Genomic DNA, 16,676 nt, shown 5'->3' with positions numbered 1-16,676 from the left:
AAGGAACATTATCATAAATTTTCAAGATTTTCACTTCGTTAATTACTGCTTTAGAAAAACAATCTGACATAAAATGAAAATGGTACCTACTGATACAGTTTAATAGTTTCAAATCAAAAGTTTCACTAAATGCATAAGAAAGTGAACAGTAGTTAATTTAAGAAATATAATTTTTGCCTGTCTGTCTTTTTGTTTTGGCTAATTTCAAACGCCTGGACTGATTTTGTGAGGACTTTCACTGGCAGATAGCTGCTGTTTTATGGAGTAACTTATTACTATTTATCCCGATATTCCTTGTAGAGACTTGTAGGGAGTCTATAAGGTATCACGCCAAAAGCAACCATTATTCGGCTAATGACAGTGAGGTCGGGACCATCTTATATGAGTATATAAAATTCTCGTGTCACAGTGTTAGTTGCCATACTCCTCCGAAACAGTTTGACCGAAGTTTTGTATGTATAATTCTGTATATCGGAGAATAGGTTCCGAACCTGTGGTAGTCTTTACAAGTGCTTGGCTACTAAGCCTAACTTGAAAGAAATGAATTTTCAATTATTGAATGTTTTTAAGGTCGTTTGCCGGCTCAGACTAAATACATGAGGACTAGTATCGCACCCAAATTCACAACCAAAATTTTCTGCCATTTTCTAAGGAAAACGAGCTTAGATTTCATACATATCTTATACTAAACTAGCAGTTTTTGTTCGTTTTTTACACCATTTAACTACACAAGAAGGTATTCTTACGGAGGTTTTTAACCGACGGACACGATTGTAAACTATGAAACATCGATTCTTTAAAGACAGTGATTTATAATCGCATAAGATCGTTGATCATATACTTTGACAGAAAAATAATGTCTTGCGAGGCAGGTCTTTATCTAATTAGTCTGAGTTTGCCGGGTTAGTTAGAATAAGTATGGAAATGGGTACTACGTGGACGAAACCACCGGGCACAGCAAGTTATTACTATAAAAAAAGCTAGTGTTAGTATAGAAATAGGTACTACGCGGACGATACCTCCGGGCACAGCAAGTTATTACTATAAAAAAAATATCGTATTCGCGTGTCGGGTAGGTCCGCCGGCGTCGTTGGCCGAACAGCTGAAGCAAGTGCTGGCCGAGCGCGAGCGGCGACTCGCGTCGGGCACCTCGCCGCACCCGGACCCCGTGCAGCTCACCAACGACCTCGTCGACGAGATCCGCCAGGCCGTCAGCGAGGCCAATGCACGAGGTTTGTATATCCGAGACAGGGTTTCTCAAAGTGTGATTCGAGAACCCCGAGGGGTTCGCCTTTTGATAGTAGGGGGTTCGTGACAAAATTTACATTATAAATCACTGGCTAGGAATAAATGTTCATTGATGAAACTCTTAAAGCTAATCGAAAAAGATGTTTTTCGGATAGATTTTTGTTATATTCATAAGTTATGTCAAGCGTATGGTTTTCATTCCTAGTCATGTCAAAAGAAGTTCAGGATTGACACAGAGTTCTAAAATGTATCAAGGCTTGATTAGCGACAAGAAATCCAGTACATTTATAATAAAATAATATTTCTTTTAGGCTCTGTTACTGTTATTTCAAATCAAAACCCTTATTTTGTTTACATAAATTTCATTATTTATTTGGTTTGGGGGGGGGGGGGGGGCGGTGGTTTGTTAGGGGTTCGCTGAGAAACTATTTGAAAGTGCTACAAATCGAAATTACAGCGTAATTTACTTAATGATAAAAAAAATATTATGAATAGGCTCTATAGTGATCGATCTTTGTCTATACCGACGAGGACTTATCAGAAAAAAACACTCTTTATTTTAAATAGAGATCTACAATCTAAATTGAATTAAAAATGTATAAGAGACTACACCATACAAATATTATGACTAATTATAATTAATTAGGGATGTAACGGACGCCTTATCAATCAAATTAGGCAATGGCCCACCTGACCCTCATTTGGAACCCTCTTAGCTTTAATTTTAAGTTTTCAACGAATTATTATCACCATTATCTTATAATATTATTACCTGACTTTTCAAAAGTGCTTGTAAACTAAGCCTAATTGAAATAAATGAATATAATAAATATTGACTACTAACGTATACCAATCAAACTTTGAATTTACTTGGACTCTGACTTCTCTTAAACCAGAACAGAGCATTTTGGCTAAATTCATTGGATGAAAATGTATGTACATATGTACTCGTACAAGGCCTCCGTTACAACCCAAATTTTATAAAATAAATAAGTAGGTATATTTATTTATTTGTTATAACTATTTATTATTATTTTCTGTATAAAAATAATGGTGATGGATTTTAAATAATGCTCTTTATGCTTTCTGTGCCTTTTATTTTGTGACTAAAATCAATTTCGCTTCACATTTATTTATGTTTGTTTTTTTGTCGTTTCTGTAATAATAAGTTTGGATTTTTTTTAATTTTATTAACAATGTTTTAAAAATCTTTTACTTAATTATTTTTACACGTGTTTTATACACTTAGCGGTGGCAAATAATACCAACCTACAGTACTTACGACCAAATATAGTGCTGTAGAAATCTGTCAGGGATATACAGGGAACTCCTTCGTCACCTAACATGAGATAAGTTCTGTCCGCGGGGAGTATAATAATATCAATGAAAAAAATGTCACTCACACATCGAAAATATTTAACACTGTGTCCATAAAATATAATAAATCGGAAAATATTTAACACACAACTATAAATTTGACTCGCAATACACACACGCGTAATTTTTACACAGACTAACCAACACATCGCTTAGACTATCCACATAATATACATAGAATATACAATTACTTGATCGATTTTTTAATGTTCCGTCAAAAGAATCGATTCTTTTTTTAGAAATTGTTTTTATTACAAATGAAAAAAATAATTTGATAAAATTAAGGTAGAAATACTTACAAATAAAACGTTACTGCATCTTTTACTAAACTACAAGATTTTTGGCCGTTTTTTGTGCCATTCAACTACATAAACGATTAGCGAGGCAGGTCCTGTTATTAATGGTCGAAGCACATAGTAATTACATATGTAGTAAGTAATGGAGGAGTAGTGTGCGTGCGATCGCGTGTAGTGTATATGTGACGGGCGCGTGTGGTTGTAGTGAAGAAAGCTCCGGCTTGTGTAGTCGGCGGCGAGGTGCCGTGGCAGCCGCTGTCTGCCGCCGCGTCCGAGGCGAGCCTGTCGCCGCCGCCGGCTCCGCTGCCCGCGCTGGCGCTGCCGCAGCCGCCAAGCCTGTGGAGCAAGCAGCAGGTGAGAATCAAAAATCTTGAACTCTGTCTATAAAATATTGTTCGTTATCAACCCATATTCGGTTCACTGCTGGGCTCGAGTCTCCTCTCAGAATGAGAGTGGTTAGGCCAATAGTCCACCACGCTGGCCCAATGCGGATTGGCAGACTTCACACACTCAGAGAATTAAGAAAATTCTCTAGTATACAAGTTTCCTCACGATGTTTTCCTTCACCGTTTGAGACACGTGATATTAAATTTCTTAAATTGCACACAACTGAAAAGTTGGAGGTGCATGCCCCGGACCGGATTCGAACCCACATCTTTCGGAAACGGAGGCAGAGGTTATATTCACTGGACTATCACGGCTCTCATTATTTGATACATGCATGATATATATATACAGGTGGTCGGTAGATGTAGATGGTAAATGTATCTTGCCAAATTGGCATGCAAATTATTTATTATATGTGTCATTAAATTAATTCTAATGTCAATTTCACCATTTAAAATTTACATCTTTACAATAATTATATAAAAGAAGAAATGAAAATAACAATAACATCAACTTAAATATTCATTCACACTGTAGAATGCCTGATGAGTTAGATATTTATATAAATTATTTTTAAAGCAATTTAGGTATCATTCTTGAGCTTATCTTTCTATCAAAAAATTCCCAATAAAGGTTCTCAACCCGGAATTGGGAAGTCAGGTGTTACACGCCCGTGCCTCGAATATCACTTTAAGCCGTCGCGTCGTTCCTATCATTAACAGTTGATGGTGATTGTTATAGAATCACACATCACCCAAAGCCCGCTAACTCATATTGAAGTAATGTGGCTCTAAGTTTCATATCCCCCCTTCTACAAGCGAACCTTCCGTCTGTTCTTATTTTGATTTTGAAGCAAAACATCTTTACGCCTGCTCGATTTGGGGAATAAGTATATGAATGTGTTACGAAACGTGTAATCGAAGCGAGGCTTTTAAAATGCGTGTTGCCATCTACAGGTATACTGAAACAGTGTTTGTTATTTTAAACTACCAGTAGATGGCGTTTTTAGAGAACTTTGAAACAATCCCTTTTTATCAAACTGTCACTAGGCTTTTTAGATGCAATGCAGTTAATCCTGAGGCTAATAGATGGCGCTTTAGTTTTTGCTTTTAAAAGAAGTTGAACTTTTTTGTAGTATAAAGCACACTCAGTTTTTCATTACAACATTATTCTCTCTTAGGTATGGCAATGGATATCGGGTCTGGGCGAGGGGCTGGAACGTCACGCGGGCGCGTTCGCGACGCGCGGCGTTGACGGCGCGTTGCTTCTGACGCTGAGCTCCTCCGACCTCAAGCTGCTTGGCCTGGCGGGTGACGACCGCAGAAAGATGAAGCGACGCCTCAAGGAGCTCCGGTCCGCACAGGAGAAGCACCTCAAAGCGATGAAGAAGGCCGAGAAAAAGGCCAAGAAAAAGTAACAATTACCAAATTAAAGTATACCGTACTTACCTTTATCCAGTAGGACTGCCATAATAGCCGTGTGGACTATAGCAAACGGACGTGAATTTGAACGGCTAGGATTATGCTGCAAGATGGATGCACTCTGATATACATTCTCAAGTAAATATTCAAAGCGTTCAAATCTTGTGTGTGAACGCTTTGGTTTTCAGGAAAAAGTGTGTTTCGGTCTTATAGCTGTGTCTGTGTGTGTGTTTTAGATTATAACCTCTTGTGTCAATGTTCACGGGATTAAATGAAATTGTATGATACAATCTATTACACGTAAATATTATAAGAACTCTTTCGTTGTAACAAGGCTGTATAATGTAATCAGTATGTGAATGGTACGATTAGCAGTTCTACGCTAGATGATACGATTAGATACATGAAACGATGCCATTGAACGTACGCAGGACCAGTGGCGTGCATGAGGTTTTTAACTGGGGTAGGCGTATAAGTACATATTGTACCAAGTGGAAAATTCCTACTCTAATACAGTGTGCCTAGTGGGAGTTTTCAATGTTTTCATACTGTTGCTATCGCGAATTTATATGGAATTGAAACAGTTGTGCAGTATTGCCACTAGATGGCACTGTTACAATTCCTTGGAAATTCGCGTTTACGTTAACGCGATCGTCACAGTATCAAACTGCCACTAGGCCCTCAGTTTCGTTATGAATTCTCAGGGCATGCAGCACTTTTATGCATCTATGATGTGCACGCCACTGCGGGACCTATGCAAATAGGGGTGTTTTACTAATGCAATTAACTGTCGATATAAAAAGATATTTAAAGCTAAACATTATAGCTGAGCAAATTTCAAAACATAGTGTTTTCATATGAGTTCTAAAAAAAGCATTAATTCTTTTTGCAAAAACGTCACTCTAAAAGGCTTTAAATGAAAAGTTAAATTAATAATTTAATGTATTATTTATTTCTTGCTAACAATTGCCAGCTATTAATGAATCTCTATTAAATCCGCGTATTAAAACCTCCGTGCGCGTAGGTTATTGTTATTTTTAACAAGGCACAATAGCAGCTATGGTGTTTGTGGACTGTCATATTAATCCTTGGGCCCAAGAACGAAATATTGATTCATGACCATACTTCTCAAACTTTGTGTCTGTGTATATTCATGAGTCGGTCAAAATTATGAACGTAAGGAACCATGGCACTGGAGCGTTTACTTTCCAAGCCATCTTCTTGTATTTGGTGCATCCGATAACAAATATGCCTCTAAAAAATGCGACAAAGTTATCATTTGATTTTAAATTATCATTTATTTTTTTATGTTTTATCTCAATGATTCGTATTGTTCATAGTTTTGTCCGTCTCGCTATGAATACACAAAGTTTGAGGAGTACTGTCATAAATAAATATTTTTATCCTGGGCCCCAAAGACTATATACGGTCATTCAGTTGAAAAACAATGTATAAATGCACTCCCGCCAAAGAGAGTAATAGTTCACATCAATCGACACTCGTATCCGATAGTCTTTAAGTATCTAATTCTTTCCTATTTATGCATTTCTTGCCTTATTTATTGACGTCTGAGCGTTACATGGCAGCTTTTTTTTTTCTTATTTTTTTACACTTACAATACGTCTGTGTGCATTGGTGTGAACTTTTCAACTCAATGTGTATTAATATTAATAAATACGATTAATAAAATGATGTGTCTAATTAAAATAGGAAAATTGAATGTGTACGAAGTAAGAAGTGAAACTTCTTTGGTTTATAATTAACTAGCGGACGCCCGCGACTTCGTCCCGTAGATCTCCTTTATCCACCATTATCGCCAAATCCGTTCTTAGCGGATACCTACTAACTATAGACTACCTCCCTGCCAAATTTCCTCTTTGTACGTCGAGCGGTTTTAGAGATTTCGTGATGAAAGATCTTTCACATTTATATATTAAGATTATTTATTAGTCAACTTTTGTGGCTTGCTGGCGGTTTACAGTTCTCGTTTCACGATTTTCAAACTGCATGAATTCATGAAATTTCATTCCATTTAACTTAAGTTAAGTGCTGCCATAAGGAGTTTCACTTCGAATGTGTAAACTAAACTAAATCGAGAGCTCAGTTTTTTTATTTAGAAAAAATACTGTATTTTAGGTATTACTAATTCTAGTGTCGAGTATCGCGTCATGTTGTCGTTCGCCACTAAATTACCAATAGGCTGTATGGTCATCGATCTTTGCCTGCCCTACAGTGGACAAATGAAAAAAAAAACAGCAATGGCGTCTAATCACTCGGTCGTTGACATTATCGTCAATGTGGGTTGCCGTAGAAGCTAATAATGATGCCTCTACACGCTTACCGATCCTCTGAAAACTCTCATAAATAAAATGAACGAATAATAATAATTATCTGTAGGTGTTTGTCTTTTTCTGACTACAAACTATATAAAGTTCGTGGTTTTGTAAACTACAAAAGAATATTATTTAAGATTTGACGTCATATTTTTCAAGTATTCAAGTGAAATCTTAATTAATATTGATAACTCAGTCATTTTTATTTTTATTTATGGACTCTTTTAGAGGTGTGGACGCTCGGTAGCGTATAGTGGTATCATAAACAATAAATAATACGAGTAAATACTTGGGAGATATTACTAGTATGGTACATTATAAATATGACTGACCCATGATTAGTCGTAGCGTCGGAGTACAGCTGCTTATAGCATAGAGTGCCATCAGATTTGTAGCTTTTAGAGAGTAGACACGGTAGAGCTGCTTCGAACGAAGAATCGAATCGTATTGATCGAAAGTAGGCTAAATATAAGTAAACGTGAAATAGAAAATCCGATAATATAGAAATATATATTATATATGTATAATATAGCGCTACCAAAGTGACATAAATACAACTAATATATTTTCAATGCTGAAATTCTTCGTTGTTCCTACATTTTATATTGAATGTCTACACTTCTCTCTGAGTTGGATGCGAGTTGATGGATTATTGTCTGATAATACTGGCTCAATCTAGTCATAAGATCAATTTGTAAGCTGTTTGGAACATTATGAAATACCACTATAGCATTTTTTCTCGGAATTTTCAAGTTTTTAGGATAAATTATAACTTTGAAGTGTAATAATTTAGGATCTATGTATTGGATAAACGATTACATTGCGATAGTTATCTTAGATCAATATTCGAAAAATACAAATTGATTTTGGTAACGGCATTTATTTATGAATTGTATTGCACAAAATGTACTTAGTCTGGTGACCTGATATTTGTAAACGTCACCAGTGTATTACTGTATCTTCAGCATAATAATATTGTATGTATTTAAAGCATTCATCTAATCATTATGACGTGATCTCATCATGAAATAAATCTGCATGTTTTTCATTCATTTATTAGAGTGGATTCGAATTAGCTGTCATTTATACGTCTTCTGTCGGCTCCAACGCCTCTCGTCCAACGGGTGCATATAGAAAATAACACGTTGAATGCAATCAAAGCCATTGTGATATTGTACATTCATGCGTTGGCCGAGTGGCGTTAAGGCCAGCGTGTGGAGCCGTCATTATAGTTTTATTATAACAATAACATAGTTGATAAAACAAAATGAAGTAATTTATTTGGCAAATTCAGTATTGCATAATTAAAAATAGTAATAGTAACAATTTTTTTAACTAATAACATAATCACTCACATGAAAGTTAATTGAATACCGAAATTGTGCTGTATCCAGCATCTCCACTCTTAGACTGCTGTATAGACTGGATCTATATACTATTATTCTCTCTAGAGAGATCTGTGCCAAGAAGAGAGTTTAGTTTGGTCATATTAATCAATGGCGCAGAACGTGGCAGCTAGTTGGATTGCACCATAACAGTATTTGCTAGATGAGCTCTTTAATCCTCAGTTCCTGTTTTGAAATCTACACGTTTTATATTACATTCCAATAACTTTCTCTCAATTATAGTTGTTTCTGTGTGTGAATTGAATGATTTAGAATAAGGCGGCCAACTTTCTGAAAATTGAATGAGGGACTTTTTGTGTAGAGATGGGGTTGGGGAAGGGGGTGAAAGTTTAGTCAAAAATACTTAAAAACATATAACGTAAAAAAGTCAAATGCCTTTGTATATTGCTTGCCGCGCGCAACGCGTATAGATGCAGCGTTATTGTTCGTGCGTGCGTGTGGGTGTTGTGTATGTGTGTGTCGTGTGGTAGAAATGCGGGACATGCGGGACGCATCCAACGTTTTACGGGACTATTTTACTAATTATTTGAAAGCGAGATTGCATCTAGAATTACGGGATGGTCCCGCAGAATACGGGACGGTTGGCCGCCTTAATTTAGAAGAGCTTTATAGTTTTCTTAGGCAACATTATTAGTGTTTATCTAAGTGTTAATCGGTCGGTGTAATCATTGGGCGTGTTTGGTTCCATAGCTACGTTTACCGTGTAAATATAGTCTCGAAGCGTACTGACTGGAGACTCGTATGTTTGTTGTGTTCGTATGACTGATGATCATCATTTAGAATATTTATTTCGATTAAGGTTTAACGATTAATGTAAGTAGGACTCCATTAACTATTGCCAAAATTTATGAGTACTTTTTTATCTTTGTTGATGTTTTTTTTTTATTTACTTCCCCTTAAATTATTTTTAATATTTATTTTGGGACCAAATTAATTTATTGTAATCCTACGATTTTATTGTTTGTGTATTTGGGTGTGTTCAGAAAAGAATTTTATTTATAAATAAATAAAGAAACCAAAGTCTATATCAAATTGTTTTTTTATTACCCTTAAATACTTTTATAGCATGATGACCTCGCGCGTAATTGTTGCTTATCAGTGAAATTCATAGACGTTGTAGGGGCATCCCTAAGGAATCATACACCCGCAGAGTGTCAAATTCTCAAGCAAATAGAGATTAAATTCAACACTCAGCGGCTGAATTATCCCCTGGGGGTGCCCCTACAACGTCTATGAATTCCACTGTAAGTTTGCTTGCAAAATTTTAAAGTTATAAAAAGAATGGTTAAAACGTATTAATTAGTATTTTGACGGCCTCCGCGGCGCAGTGGATTTATAAAATGGAGGTCCTGGGTTCAATCCCCGTTTGGGCTGATTGAGGTTTTCTTAATTAGTCCATTCCAGTGTGACTGGTGGCCGTTGGGGGTCCCAAGGTGCTGGAATGGCGGACCCTGAGGGCGCAGTGTTAGTCGACCCCCCCACCAGGTGGAATGACGACCTCAAGTGAGTCGCGGGTATTCTCTGGATGCAGGCGGCTCAGTATCGTGATGTTTGGAGGTCCCTACAAAACGTCATGTCCTGCAGTTGACGTCCATCGGCTGACTTGATGATGATGATTAATTAAACTCTGAAGTCTGTATGAAACATCTTATTCTGTCTATAATTCAATCAGAAACTAATTTCCAAACGTACAAATTCACTTTTACAATATTTATTTAGGAAGGAATTTTAAAGAGAATTTTAAAGAAACAGGTATACTAACAGTAGCCTGTCAATATATATATAACAGTATAGTATATGTAAGACAAAATATTAATTTGTACAAACGAAAAGGAGATTTAAACCCACGTCTTACTAGACACGGGCATAAGTTAGTTATTTCTGCATATCGTCTCCAAAGAGTAAAAAAATCTTTTGTAGGTTTGGGTGTACTCTTCTATAATAAGATCCCCAAGACTGTGATGGACCTGCCAATGCATAGCTTTAAGCAATGTGTTAAAAAACATTTACTTAGTCGAGGGTACTACAACATTGATGAGTTCCTTAATGATAAAGATGCTTGGACGCCGTTGGATCAGCTTCCACCTTCACACAGGAAGTAAAACTATAAGAAATGTAAACAGTAATTGTTATCAATTGTAAATTATAATACTGTATGACTTTTTCATTTCAAAAGTGCAACTGTTGAGTTTCTTGCCGGTATCTTCTCAGCAGAACCTGCCTTTCGAACCGGTGGTAGAATCTTTACAAATAGTCAACTGACGTGTCAAAAGTGCTTGTAAACTGAGCCTACTTGAAATAAATGATTTTTGATTTAAGGATATAGTGGTATAGTCAGACGAAAACATTATGACGTCTCGGTGCTCAACTCGGTCAGCTGCTGGTGTCACTATGCGAAGGTCGTAAATGAAGTCAAGATGCGCGACTGCAGATTGTAGGAAGGCCCGCGCCGGGTGAAGCACTGCCGCCGCGCCCCTATGTTACCTCTGATATCTAAAATCTTGTATTCTGCATCATATCGATAATTATTATAATAGCATTGTAATATAACATAGTCAAACTATGATAAAATTATGCAATTGTTTATAGGTGTCATATCAAGAATCTAATGTTATCAACAAGTTTAAAAATGAAAGGCTTATTTAAATTATTCATTATTTTTATTTTTCTTTTTATTTCTCCTCTTCCTTTTTGCTTTCTTGACAGGTGGCTCTGAGTTAGCAGATTCTTTATTAGCATTATCATCATCATAACTTATAGTTACAAATGCCCCAGGCTTCCTCTTTTTTGAAATAGTTTCTGCCTTGACATCATCTGCTGATACATCACTATCAGAATTTTTAGACAATTTTTCTTCTTTATCACTTTCATTATCAGATTCTTCTTTCTTTATTAAATGGCTTTGTCTATTTAATGCTACACAAGTTACTCTACAAGCAGCTTTTGCAGAGCATATCTCTTTTAGTTTATTTTCACTTATAGACCAAGCTTTTAGTTCTCCGGAACTTGATGCTGAATATAACATGTTATTTTCATAATGCAAACTTTTCACTCTCTGTTTATGTGCATTAAATGTCTCTGCCTGTGTTTCCGATACTTTGAAGTTAATAATGTTGCCAGTTTCAAGTCCAACAAACATTTTGTCATCATCAATCCATTGTACAGTAGTCGGTTTAGAATTACATGTTAAGCGTTTCTCTAAGCCTGCTTTGCTGATAGTCCAAACATCAACATTTTGCAATGAAACAAGGGAAAATCTATCCCCACCTGGTGAAAATTTAATTTCAGTGGGCATACTGACACCCTTGCTAGCTAGATTGATAGTAAACGCTGGACGGCCCTTAACTAAATTCCATGTTCTCAAGGTTTTATCTCCACCAATGCTTAAAGCCAATTTGTCCGATTCGTGAACAGCAATTGCTGTAACAGGCTGCCCTGTAATGAAAATATTTTTGTGAGACATTAAAAATCCTATTTTAGATTTCATGTATAGTTTGCTTGTATTATGTAATATATGAATGTTTTTTGCCTTTTAAATTAGCAGTGACTAGAATGAATAACATTTGGCATAACACAGGATTTTGTGTATCAATAGAAATTAGATATGGATAAAGTAAAAATGTTGATAATGAATTTTACCCAAAAAATAAGTCATTGTGAGCCTTACCACCATGTGCCTTTTTCCAAATTTTCTCAATCTGCCAGTTGCCTGTCCTTGTTACAATGATGCACCCATCGTCACTGCCGGTAAGTAAATGCGTACCGCCGTGCGTGAAGGCCACGCTATTGATTGTGCCATCGTGGTTCATTAAAACTGTATGTTCCTTGCGAGTCTTCAAGTCTATAATTACAACTTTGTCGTCAGTCCCACCGGACGCTAGAAACTTCCCAGCAACGGATATACATCGCACAGACGATGTATGTGAATGTGTCGCAAAAGTTTGCTTTAATTTGGTTTCCTGTAACATTAAAAATACAATTAGTTTACATTGCATAGGTTAGGTATAATGGACCTAAATAATATAGTTTATATCGTACCGATTCGTCTTCTGATCTTAATGAATATCCCAGCAAAAAACCTTCGTATGTTCCTACTATTATTTCATCCATCTTGAAGATAAAGTAGTTAAAGCATTTAAATTTTAGAAACACACAACATAACCTTAAAATGTAATTCGACTTAGATGACAATTGACGTTGACTTTTTTTTTTTTTTTTTTTTAATTTATTTAACGGCCTTGGATACAAGTCCTTATAGGCCCTGCTTTAAATATTACAATTTTTCTTAAAAATAATACAAAGCACTTAAAATTATCGTCGTCGTCATCTAAATATAAATTTACTACTGTATTTTACAATTTTTCTATTGTGTTACTAATGAAATCTAAAACAGGCTTATAAAATAAATGGTTCCTCAACAATTCCTTAATGTGGCGGGGATCACACTTAATTTCGTTTTCTTCCTTTACTAACTCTATCGAACTTGCTAATATTATTCTTTGTATACCAAAAGCTGAACACTTGAAAATTATGTGATTGATATCTGCGTCGTCTTTTTTACAGTACATGCATTTGTTATCTTTATAAATTTTTAATTTGAATAAATGGCTTGGCACTAAACAGTGACCAAACCTTAGTCGGTTTATTATTGATATGAATTTTCTTGAATCCCAACTCATTTTGTTATACCATGGCTGCACCGGAATTTCATTTTGTATGTCTGCGTACCAAGATCCTTTACTTTTACTAGTTTCTTTCCAAAGTTCATGCCAAAGCAACTTCTGTCTCTTCTTCACTTCATGATAAAAGTCTGTAAATGGAGTTTTGATATTGTCTGAACAATCTTCATTAAACAATCCTTGTCTTGCTACAGAATCAACCAGTTCATTGCCCGCTATACCTCTGTGGGAGGGTACCCAGACAAATTCTACGTTCATTCCAGTTTTTCTTATGTCTAGTAATACATTTTTAATTTGAAAAATAATGTATGAAGACTTATAACTAAAATTGAAATTGTTAATAGCTAAAAGAACACTTTTGGAATCTGTTACTATAATACAATTATTTACACTATGTAAAATTTCCTCTTTTATATAAGAAATTGCTTTTAAAATTGCAAAAGATTCCGCAGTAAAAATACTACATCGAGAATTTAACTTAAACGCTTTACTAAATTTTTTTTGTGGATCATAGAAAGCAGCACTTACAAAGTGCTGATTTTTAGATCCATCTGTATATAACTTATAATAATATTTACAATTTTTATCAATAAACATCCGGAAGTCTATGTTTGACGTAATATTCAACAAATGAATTTTATTTTTCATAATCAAGCTCTCAAAGGAGCAAGAGTACATGGGCCAGGCGTTAATAACATTTATGTTAGTGGCAATATTATGCATATATGTCATAATAATAGATATGGTAGGTTGTTTACCTGCCAAAAGTGAATTTGCAGTCGCTTGTAAAGATTCAGTTGTAGATTTAGTTACAGTTAGTAGACTATTTGGAAGCAAAAGTTTGTTCACTATTGAAGAGCTCGACGATAGAGCTTTCAAACAAAATCTTTCAGCTAAATATATGCGTCTTACAATTAAAGGAGAAATACAAGTCTCTACTTCCATTGAATTAACAGGTGTAGAGCGCATAGCCCCACTTATTATGCGCAAGCCAATGTTTTGAATAACATCAAGTTTTTTTAATAATGTGGAATTGGCTTGCATATATGCAAGGAAACTATAATCAAAGTGACTTCTGACCATGCTTTTATATAATAGAGATAGGACTTTAGGATCAGAGCCCCAAAACGTTCCAGTCAAACATCTCAATAAATTAATGCCTTTTTTAACGCATTTTTGCTAATATAATTAATATGTCTGTCAAATTTTAATTTATTATCGATAATTACACCCAAAAATTTCTTTTGATTTACAAATGGAATATCTGTACCATTATATTTGATGTTATTCCCCACTGGGCTGCCAAAAATCATACATGAACTTTTGGAAGTATTGATATTTAATTTTAACAAATTTTTATAATAAGACTGCAACTGGAACAGTGCAGAATTAATAGTATTTTTAGCTATTTCTATATTTCTATTTACACTATACATTAACAAGTCATCCGCAAATTGTAAAATTTTAACATCTCCTAATAAAAAAATTTCAATTTGTGAGGTGTATAAATTATACAAAATTGGTGACAATGCTGAACCTTGCATAAGACCTTTACTAGTTTGGTTTATCCCATGGAGTATATTATTGTACTTAACATAAAAGTGTCTATTATTAAAAAAATTTGAAAGCCATTTTAACATTTTTCCAGGGATACCGATTTCATGAAGACAATTGATGAGCTGGTTTAAGTCCACATTATCATAAGCCCCCTCTATATCCAAAAATATACATACTGCTGTGGATTTAGACAATTGACAATTCTTCATATCATATATAAATGAAGTTATACTCTCTGATGCGCTTTTACCTCTACGGAAACCATATTGAAAACCTGGTAATAAATTATTAGTTTCTACAAAGTAGTCCAATCTTAGTTTAAGCATTACTTCAAACAATTTTCCTATGCAAGAAGTCAGCGATATAGGTCTGTAAGAATTGCAATCGTCTTCAGGTTTATCTTGTTTCAAAATTGGTATTATACATTGAATCTTCCAACTCTCTGGAATACATTGAGAAAGCCATAACTTGTTAAAAATATTAAGTAAAGCTATTTGACCTGCTTTATGTAACTTTTTAAACATTATATAAGGAATGTCGTCTAATCCTGGTGCAGATTCCTTTCTTGATTGAAGTGCTATATTGAATTCTGCATAGGTGAATGGATTTAGTAGCCACATGGAATTTTCATTGTCATTGTTGTATTCAAAAACAGAGTTGATTAAGTTTGTGTTATTATTATTCTGTTTAAGTTTTGAGATGAAATTTGGAATCCATACATCATTTTTAAGTTTCGGTTGGTTATTTATTCGTTTAAATCTTTTCATATAATTCCATATATAAGTTATAGGAGTGTATCTATTAAATGATGAACAAAGTTTATTCCAACTATCTTTCTTTGCTTTTTTAATGATTATTTTTTTAAGTGCATCTATTTTTTTATAATTTATATAATTTACCATTAACCCTACTCGGCTATATAATTGTAAAGCCTCTTTGGAATTTTTAACTGCTACAGCACAATTTTCATCCCACCAAGGAGCGGGAGCTTTAATAGTTCTTGGACCCTCAAATTTAACAAGCGGAATACATTCTTTTTTTAAAATGTTTAAAATTTCACAAAATTTGTTATATGACTGTAAAGGATCTAGTTCATTAAATGTCATATACTCAAAATACTCCTTGGATTTCTTAAAATATTTATCCCAATCTGCTTTATTATATAAAAATTTCTCTACTTTATCATTGACAGAATATTTAGATGGAATTAAGTTAATTTTTGTGAATGTGGGATAGTGGTAACTACCCAAAGTGTCTACACCTACTGTCCATTCACATAACGGAGCGAGCACTGGGCTCACTCCAGTTATGTCAATAGCAGAACTATTTGCATATGGTCTCTGAAGTGTAGTAGACCTACCAGAATTTAATATGCACAGATCCTGTTCATCAAAAATATCAAATAGGCTTCTACCCCTTGAATTTGTACTATGGCAACCAAAAGAAATATGATGTGCATTAAAGTCTCCTGCTACTAAACAGGGCTTTGGCATATCACCGATGATACTTTTAAGTCTATTGATTTTACATTTATTTTTATTTTTAGGTGGACAATAAACACAAAGTATTGATAAGTCACCAACATTGGTTCCTAAAGAAATTGCTATGGATTGAACATCTTCATAAAATTTTGTTTTCAGAAGTTTATATTTAAATGTATTTCTTAATAAAATACCTACACCACCATGTTCATTCTTTGCATTTTTTCCAACAAAGTTATAGCCTGGGATTTTTACAAGATTACTAGAGTTTTTAAGCCAAGTTTCATTTAATAATAAAATATCAATATTTTCCTGTGTTAAAAATGTTTTTACTAAGGGTTTTTTATTATTAATACTCTGAATGTTATGTTGAGCAATAATGAGCTTTGAAGCCATTAAACTTTATTCAAATGTTTCAAAAATGCTTCTTTAATTTTACTTGTGCTTTTTATGTCATTTGAGTTTCCTATAGTAACTAATGTATTAATTAT

General features: G+C 34.6%; 2 protein-coding genes across 3 annotated transcripts in view; one reads left to right on the top strand and one right to left on the bottom strand.

Moving 5' to 3' along the window:
* LOC112044733 (uncharacterized) overlaps window positions 1-9,500 on the top strand; it is a 39,261-nt gene extending 29,761 nt beyond the window's left edge. For both annotated transcript variants that reach the window (XM_052885898.1, XM_052885899.1), the window contains exons 20-22: window positions 1,077-1,232; window positions 3,127-3,275; window positions 4,489-9,500. In XM_052885898.1, coding sequence (XP_052741858.1) covers window positions 1,077-1,232; window positions 3,127-3,275; window positions 4,489-4,725 — 542 coding nt within the window. In that variant the 3' untranslated portion in view covers window positions 4,726-9,500. The remainder of the gene's footprint in view (window positions 1-1,076; window positions 1,233-3,126; window positions 3,276-4,488) is intronic.
* A 1,606-nt stretch (window positions 9,501-11,106) lies between these two features.
* LOC112044738 (p21-activated protein kinase-interacting protein 1-like) lies at window positions 11,107-12,667 on the bottom strand. The gene is made up of 3 exons (XM_024080689.2): window positions 12,507-12,667; window positions 12,136-12,427; window positions 11,107-11,903 (listed from the first exon to the last, which is right to left on the bottom strand). Exons 1-3 carry the CDS (start codon window positions 12,576-12,578, stop codon window positions 11,116-11,118), a joined length of 1,152 nt encoding a protein of 383 aa, XP_023936457.2. The 5' UTR covers window positions 12,579-12,667; the 3' UTR covers window positions 11,107-11,115.
* Window positions 12,668-16,676: the final 4,009 nt, after the last annotated feature.

This window comes from Bicyclus anynana, chromosome 15 (assembly GCF_947172395.1).
Source record: "Bicyclus anynana chromosome 15, ilBicAnyn1.1, whole genome shotgun sequence".
Taxonomy (NCBI): Eukaryota; Metazoa; Arthropoda; class Insecta; order Lepidoptera; family Nymphalidae; genus Bicyclus; species Bicyclus anynana.
This window is presented reverse-complemented; position numbering and strand designations above follow the sequence as displayed.